Below are 8,917 nucleotides of genomic sequence, written 5' to 3' on the forward strand. Positions count from 1 at the left end.
TGGTGAATTTTAACTTGCCAAACCTCTCTTCATCGTGCTAATTACACCTACGATTTCTTCGATGACGACGATCATCATAATGGGGCTGTTCATCCTCTTCTTCAGTTTCACTTTCTTCCAATCCAATACCTCTCCCATGTCCATGACCAGCACCTCTACCACCATGATCACGTCGTGGAAAAGGAGGTCTTCTTGCATTGGCAGCAGCTCGCTCTCTACGCCGTTCCCTTGCACGACGAGCAGCTTCTCCGTTGCTTTCTTCAACTTCATCTTCATTGTTACTGTCATTTGCATTATCATGAGGATGAATTTGCAACCGGTTCATGAGTGTTTGAACATTGTTTTGTTAGCGTCTCCATGCTTTGTTTCATCTCATTGAATTGTGCCATGGTGACACAATCATCAATCTCCGGATGCTCATACATCTTGCTGTAAAAAATTAGTGAAGGCAAAGCAACAATATATGTAGAATAGGGAATTATATGTGGAATCTCACAATCTCACCTCTCTTACCAACCGAAGCTCATGTGAGTTCCCCGCAGATTACAACGGCCAATGCGAGGTGGTAACCGAGAATGATGGTTGGGAGAATCCAAGATCAGTATTTTCCTATGACGGTGGGTTATTTGTGGAGCTTGGTGGGGATATATTTCACAAGGAATGCAGTCTGAATTCTTGATATTGTAAAGTTAAACCACAATCCAAACTAGAAGTTCAATGCCTAGTGCTGACCACAAGATATGAGTGATGTAAATAGATCAAACACACGAGCAAAGATATTTCAGATTTGATGCAAACAAGGAGTATGCCTAGGATGCAAGTGTTGCAATCAAACCCAAGCAAAATTTTGCACCAAAGATGGATAATGACTGATTGTGTGACTTGATATAAAATTCAGAACTTGAGCACATAAACAAAGTGAACTTTCTACTCTTTTTTCATAACTTTTCTTCCTCAACTCTCATTTTTTTCACTTTCCTTTTTTTTGATACTTTGTTTTTTATAACTAAGAACAAGAGCAGATATAACACTTACACACACTTTTTTTTGAAACAAGACACAACCATTAGCGTTCTAACTTGATAGGCTCAAAGTTTACGCGAAGGATGATACCGGTTTCAGATTTTCTTTAGGGATTTGTAGATATAAAAGAGGCACAAATGACACAGAAAGGATATGATGATCAGCAACTAAACAAAACTCTAATGGACTAAAACTTAACCAAACTCACAAGAAAAACAGATTGAAACAAAGGGCTAATGCAATTTTTTATGGCTTTTTTGGTGGATAGGACGAACAAGATATATATATGTAGCTAAGGGTAAAAATCCTACCTTGGAAACTTGAGCTCTGATACCAGTTGGTGATGTCGTTGTCCCGATCTTCACGACGTAGGATAACTAGCTGAAGATCAGCTGATAACTTGCTGCAAGCAGCGAAGATAACTAGTGCAACCTGACGACACGCACAAGGAGCCAACCACCGTCTCTATACGGCAGCCCGAACCAAGGATTCGCCCAACCACACTCTCAAAGAACCAACCTACGCAACCTGAACTCGAGGATAAGGAGCACGGATTGGGTGCCGATGACGCGGCCACTTCTGTAATCTCTGCGAAGGAAAACACAAGAGCAAAGGGGTAGAGATCTCTCTCTGAATTTGTTAGCACACAGCTGAATAAAGTGGTTTGTATTCTCAATATCATAAGTCTCCAATTACAATGAGTCTTAGGGGGTATTTATACTAGCAACAGCCCTGCTAGATAGATATGAAAACGAAATAGAGTTTCTGAGTGAAGGCAATGTGAAAGGTCCCCTCGAAATGGATTCCCGAAGTGGCTTCGTGTGACTGTTGGCCTCCAGAGCAGTTTCTAATAAACTGACCATAACTTTTTATTGGGAAGACCAAATGACATGCGGTTTGTTGCAACAGAAAGTTAACTTGATAAGCTTTCACTCCATGTGCAGCATGTACCACGAAACCTTGTAGATTGGTACAGTTTTGCACGGCAACTTGAACTTCATGCAGACTGATGACTCGATGACCAGTGTCGACTAAAACAGGTCGGCAGCTATACTGGCATTACCAAACAGGTCGGCACCAGTGGCATTAGAACGTAGACTCGAAGAGCTTTCCAACAAGTGCTCATGGGCCTTCATAGCATCTCGGAAGTGAAAGTTATGATCTTTTCTTTCAACTGGTCCATTCTGCACCGCACTGATCCGATTTGCCCTTCTTTCAACTGGTCCGTTCTGCACCGTGCTGTTCCAATCCTTGCGGTCCAGGTCACCTCTCTCCTCATGTGTATACCTAAGCACAAGCAAAGTAGAACACTTCGGTAGTATAATATTATCATTAACATTAATAGAACTCTCACAAATTAGCGCGTTCACCTCTTGTTGTAGCTTCTTGGCTCGGCTACGTGTAATTGCTCCATCAATGGCTTGGGCTGGTGCTGGCGTAGTCGGTGTAGAGCTTGGCGTGGAATTAGAGGGAGTATGCTTGGTTGGGATGTCCTCATCACATTTCAATCACCATGGCCAGGTCACTCCGCGACTATTCCACCCCCGGTGTTGCCAACGTGCCCATTGGGCCCGTAGTCAACACTGGGAATGGAAACTTTGAGCTTCGCACTGGCCTACTCACGATGGTGCAGGCAAACCAGTTTTGTGGTTTGCCAAGTGAGGACGTAAATGCGTATCTACAAAACTTCCTTGAGCTGTGCGAAACCATCATCATCAAGGATGTCGCACTTGAAAGCGTCAAGCTCCGCTTGTTTCCCTTCTCCCTTTCGGGGAAGGCGAAGCAATGGTTCTACCAGAGCAAGGAAGCTGTCAACACGTGGGACAAATGTTCCACGGCGTTCCTCGCGAATTTTTTTCCCATGAGCAAAACAAATGCTCTGAGGGGAAAGATATCAAACTTCCAGCAGACTTCACTTGAATCCATTCCTGAGGCTTGGGAAAGGCTCCAAGAGTACATCCGGGCCTGCCCCCACCATGGGATGGAAGATTGGCTCGTGCTTCAAAATTTGTACGAGGGGTTCACGCCCATGTCTAAGGGGCACGTCGATGCCGCTGCTGGAGGCGCATTCCTCTCCTTGACCATCGAGAATGCTACGACATTAATTGAGAAGATGGTAGCCAACCAGAGTTGGGGAGAGGGACGCAAAACACAAAAAGGCATGCATACCGTGAAGGAGACGGATCTGCTTGCTGCAAAAATAGACCTACTAATGAAGAGATTGGATGGACAGGCCACTGATCCTACCACCGGCACTGTCCAAGCCATCGACTCACGCATGATGTGTGAGGAATGTGGGAATGTTGGCCACATGGGGATCAATTGCCCTGGAACCCAGGAGGACACATCGTTCATCAACAACAGGTTACGCCAACAACAGCAAGGTAATGGGTGGAACAACCAGAACCACCGCCAAGGTAATTACTCCAGTTTTAATTCCTCCTAGCCTTCAGTGAATGATCTTGTGCTAGGTCAGGCCAAAATCAATGAAAATCTTATTAAAAAGCTTTCTGAAAATGATCAAATGTTTGTCAACATAAATACAAAGCTTGATGGCCTGACCCTTTCTGTTAGAGATCAGCTAGCTTTTAATAAGAAGATCGAGTTAAAAGTAGCTTAGCTTGCTTCTACAGCTAAAGCTATTGTTTCTCCTGATTCTGTGGAAAATGTAAATGCGGTGACCATGAGAGGGGGTAAGATCACTCGTGATCCCCCTCATCCTAACCATAAGATAGGAAGGGCGCCACGACAACAGGAGGAAACACAGGCAGAAGGGCCGGCTCAACCATCAGAAAAATCCATGGAAGACGAGCCGACCCCAAACAACTATGGGGACACCATGATGCTACCCTTTCCCACAAGAGAAAGGAGGAAGAAGAAGGACGGAAATGAACAGTTCCTCCGCTTCATGGAAATGGTCGAAAAGACGCACGTTAGTGTACCGTTGATGGATGTCTTGCATATTCCGTCCTACTATAAGTTCATCAAGGGCATCATCAACAAGAAGCGACCATTGCTGTCCACTGAAGTTGTCAAGATGACAAAAGAATGTAGCACAGCTATACTCAATGAGCTGCCCGAGAAGAAGCTACGAATAACCTGTATGCAGATTCTTTTGACAAGGAAGATGAACCCATTTGCTCTTTAGTCCCTTCACTCTAGGACGAGCAAAGGACCAAGTGTGGGGGAGTTGTTGGTACCCTTTATCTTATAATTGTAAACATCGTTTTAATAAATAAAATAAATAGATGGTAGGGCTTTGAACTAACCTTTCCACAAGTTTTGTTGCAAATATAAATTTCAGGTATGACACGTGGAAAGGCGCAAAAGACACGAGAAAGCGCACTTCAAGAAAGCGTATTCAGAAAAGGCACAAATCAAAGATAAATGGAAAAGCCCTCCAAAACACTGAACTGGATCCATCCGTAACCACGAGAAGGATCAGGGCCCAGAGACGAACCGACCATGTGAAGCTGGTGGCCAGGGGGGCCCACCAGTGGTGTGGCCGCACCCTCGTGCGGGTGCACCCCCCGTGGCGGCAACTCGGCCCCACCTTTTTTAGGCGGTTGCATGGTGGCATGCATAGGATGGTTTCACCTCCTACCAAATTTATATCACCATGAACCATCCTTGTTGGGCTATAAATAGATGGCTCCACACCATTCAACACACACACCATCATTTGGAGCAATACACCTCACATTTCTACACTTGTTCTTTAGTTTAGATTCAATAGTAGAGCAAGGCAAAGCTAGCAAGGAGAGCTTGTCTCCTTGGAGGATCTTAGAGCTTCTTGGTATGAATACAATTCAGTTCTCCTCCATGAGCAAGTTCTTTTCTTATTTATATGATTATGCAATTGAATTAGAGTATAGTTGTGTTCATATCTTGTTCATAGTATATGAACTAGTTCTTACTTCTTGTGCCATGTTCTTGATGCGTTCATCCTTGTTTTTCATCGTTCATCGAATTAGTATGAATAGACAAAGGACTAAGATTCGGGTATCGGTTTGTTGGGCTGTGATGGCCACTCTTAGCCGAGCCTGTCAATCCGAAGGGTTGGGGTCCCAGGAGGCTAGGAGGCATTTCCAATTACACAGGCGAGGTGCTCGGGTATGCGGAGATCAGCGGATGCACGGGTATCTTTTAGGTAGAGGGGTAGGTGGCAGGGTAGTGACAGCCCTATCATCCCTGGTATTCCCCCACGATCAGGTATTCCGGTCGGAGTTCTGTAAAGTCCCTATCGGCTGGATGTCCAGCTGCGGGGATCTCCCCAGAGCCTCAGACTTAGTTCAAACTCTAGTTATATTGATTAGATGTTATATTAACAATTCTTTGCATAGTTATATAAGATCAATGCCAGCTCAAGTAGTTGTTCTTTTATTTCTTTTATTTCCTTATTTTCTCTTTATTCCTTGAGGTTGCCCCGATGAGTGTGTCCACTATCCATGTTTTAAGAGCCTGCCATGACCCCTGATTAGACTATGTCTACCTATGCATCTCAATAAGTAATCATGCTACAACCCAAGCTAGATGCATTTGTTACGCCCTCCTACGGGATTAAATATAATAACCCTTGAATACTCACGGGTTGAAATGCTACAATGATAGTTCTGTTCGCTTGCAGTTTTATTCTTTATATTCATGAACTATTGATTGGCGTACCTAAGTACCGTTACTTAAGATTGTAAACTCTATGCATTTATCGGGCGCCGTGCTACAACTTTGCATATCGTAAGTAAGGATGGTTAGGATGGCCAATCTGGCATTCCTAATTATTGTTATCAGACTGCACTGCTAAGGCCGGCGTCGTTAAAGGCCTTGGGTTATCTCTCTGAGATAACGATAGTTATGGTATACCAACACCTGACATTTTTGGTGCCATTGCTAATGATGGATTTATAGTCTATCTTTAGTAGTGATGCTAAGAAATGCCAACAGCAGGCGCTCGAGGAGCGTCGGGCCTAGGTGAGGCGTGAGGGGAGGCCCGAAGAGGACTCTCCTGATGAGGACGACGATGATGACGATGATGAAGATGAGGATTCAGAGGGGATGGTGGCCCGCCTGGACTACCTCCACAAGCCAACATTTCCTTATCGCGCACGGTGGCTCCTAGGGGACCGCAAGGCGGGGAACATGAGGGTCGCCGGAGAGAGGCGTTGCCTCGCCACCCGCGTGCCGACACGCCCCCTGCCACTACCTGGGGTCAGGCCGACCTGCCGCCATGACCTCCCCAAGCGTCCGGTCCGGGCCATCGGGTCAAGACCTCTGGAATGGGGCCGCTGACTCGGGGCCGCGCTGCCATGGTAGCCATGAGCAAGGGAGGAGGGCGTCAGAGAAGCACAAACCCTGTGGAACATCAGGACAGGAGAGTAGAGCCGAGGTCTGCTCCCGTCTCGGTGCAACCAGGGGCCCCAACACGCGGCGGCTTGAGCCTGGCCGGTCGTGGAACTAGGAGGATGGGCATCCTTCCTGTGGGGTAAGATTCTTGGACCTTACCGTCGTCGTCGTCGTTAGTTTGTTGGTTGTTGGCGCTAATTAGTTCGCGTTGTGTCCACCTCGCTCAGGTTGAAGAGGCAACTGGAGCAGGCTTAGCCCTCGAGCGCCAAGAGGCTCAAGATAGGAGCGAGCCCCAAGGCACCAGGTATGTGGTCGGCTTTCCTTTCATTTCTGTGTAGGTTTTGCTCAACGCTGGGATTCCGCATGACATACGTGTGTTCGAGATGTATGCAGACTCTTCCGACTCTCGGCCACCAGCTGGTGGTTGATGAGACCATACCAGGGCAATCAACATTCAAGCATCCACTCAAGGTGAAAGCTAAACATAATTCCATATCATTTAGGTTTCCACGTTCAAGGCTACTACTTGGTTTATATGATTATAGATTCAAACACCTTGCTATCATGGAACAAGAAGATTGCGATGTTATCACAACATTACAAACCGATGGCCTAGCACAACTCTTTGGATCAGAAGAGTTAGAGTCGAGGACGACTCCTTTTCAAGAGGGAGAGGATGATATGACCATGCCAGCAAGCAAGATGTCTCAAGCTACAACCACTCAAGTTTTACCTAAACCGACACCAGCCTAAGTCATCGGTGGACCGGTTACACGTAGTCGTACAAAGAAGCTACAACAAGAGGTCCACGCGCTACGTTGTGAGATTCATTTTAACATTAATGGGAATTATATACTACCTAAGTGTTCTATCTTGATTATACTCAGGTATATAGAAGAAGAGAAGGATGAATCGGACCCTGAAGAACGAACCAGTGCAAGTCCAAGAAGACACGTCAAAAACGGACCAGTGGAAGTCAAAAACGGACCAGTGGAAGTCAAAAACGGACCAGTGCAAAGAAATCTTCATAACTTTATAATCACAAAAGCTATGAAGGCCCATTAGGACTTGTTGGAAAGCTTGTCGAGTCTACTTTCCAATGAATCTAGTGGTGACCAGTTTTGATACTCCATATTGCCTGCAGACCAGAATTAGTATAGACTGCTCAGAAGGTCAACAGTCTACCATGACAGAATGTTGGTACAAATTGCCGTGCAAAACTGTACCAATCTACAACGTTTCGTGGTACATGGCATACATTGCTGGAAAGCTCTTCGAGTCTTGTTTCACACCCAAGAAACGGTTCATCATTTGGACTTCCCAATAAAAAGTTATGGTCAGTTTATTGGAAACTACTCTGGAGGCCAACAGTCACGCGAAGCCAGTTCGGAAATCCATTCCCAGGGGTCTTTTCACATTGCCTTCACCCCAGAAACTCTATTTCGTTTTCATACCTATCTAGGAGGGTTGTTCCTAGTATAAATATCCCCTGCCTCTAAGCTATAAGCAACCTTTGATCATTTGATAAACTATATGATATTGCAGCTGCGCTGCTGAGTGCCTTACTCAACCTTTGTTCTTCCTTGTTCTTCATGGACTTGTGAAGTGAATCCTCTGGGTTCCCCTACTTTGTGCTCTACGGCTTCCGTTCGGCTGTGCCGTATTGTGTGGATTAGTTTCGGATTGTGGTTCTGCGGTCGTTCGGAGATCGAGTCGAAGTCTTCGCGGTTTCGGTGCCTCTCTCCCCGTCGCTTGGTCGCATCCAACCTTTGTCAGGTATAAAGCTAGTTAGCCGCTGTTCGCAGCAAGTTATCCTTGTTCTTTTGATCTACTGTCGTGAACATCGGGCCACCCTAGCACCGATTCATATCGGTACCCTATCAACTGGTATCAAAGCTTTCGTTGTCACGGTAGATCTCACAATCATCCACATATCTACCTTTAATTTATCTATCATTTGTTATTATTTTGTTCATCACCTATAGTCCACTGAAAAAGCTAGAAAAAAATCCTAAAGCCCTTTGACGGTACTGTTATCTTGTGTTTTTGTGTTCATCAAGTTGCTACTCACCCTCTTTACATATATTGTGTTGTGTTTCATCTGTTATCCGCACCCCTGTTAGTATAAAAAAGAGTTCAAAAAAAAGTCAGTGAAAAAAAAGAGAAAAGAAAAGAGAAAGATCCAAAAGAAAAGTAAAAGAAGAGGAGAGGGGTTGTATTGCGGTTTGATTACTGAAAAATTCAATTTACATATTCAGATTCTTGGGGATTTATATACCAGCAACATTATATCTTTTGAGCACATCAAATCACTTGATTTTCAGTACCGTAGCCTTCCTTGTTTAGCCACCTATAGCTCCACCTAAAACTGAAACCAGGACATTCGACTCGTAATCCTTGCGACCTCGGAATCACTTCTGTTGAGCTGCTACACTAGCACAATTCACTGTCCTTGAGAACAGAAAAGAGCATTGGTAAGTAAGAGGTGAGGTCGTGTGATTCCACAAAATTACCCATTCTACTATATCTTGCATAAGTGCTAACATGCCAGGAT

General features: G+C 45.0%; 1 protein-coding gene across 1 annotated transcript; it reads left to right on the forward strand.

Moving 5' to 3' along the window:
* LOC110437267 lies at positions 2,537–4,171 on the forward strand. The gene is made up of 2 exons (XM_021465652.1): positions 2,537–3,440; positions 3,657–4,171. The coding sequence occupies exons 1-2, from the start codon at positions 2,537–2,539 to the stop codon at positions 4,169–4,171; spliced, it is 1,419 nt and encodes a 472-aa protein (XP_021321327.1).

This window comes from Sorghum bicolor, chromosome 7, assembly GCF_000003195.3.
Source record: "Sorghum bicolor cultivar BTx623 chromosome 7, Sorghum_bicolor_NCBIv3, whole genome shotgun sequence".
NCBI lineage: Eukaryota > Viridiplantae > Streptophyta > Magnoliopsida > Poales > Poaceae > Sorghum > Sorghum bicolor.

Excerpts from the sequence above, each read along its gene's own strand:
- LOC110437267 (XM_021465652.1), top strand. The coding sequence starts at position 2,537 with ATGGCCAGGTCACTCCGCGACTATTCCACCCCCGGTGTTGCCAACGTG. Across the intron at positions 3,441-3,656 it reads CAACCAGAACCACCGCCAAG|CTAAAGCTATTGTTTCTCCT; the intron begins GTAATTACTCCA and ends TTGCTTCTACAG.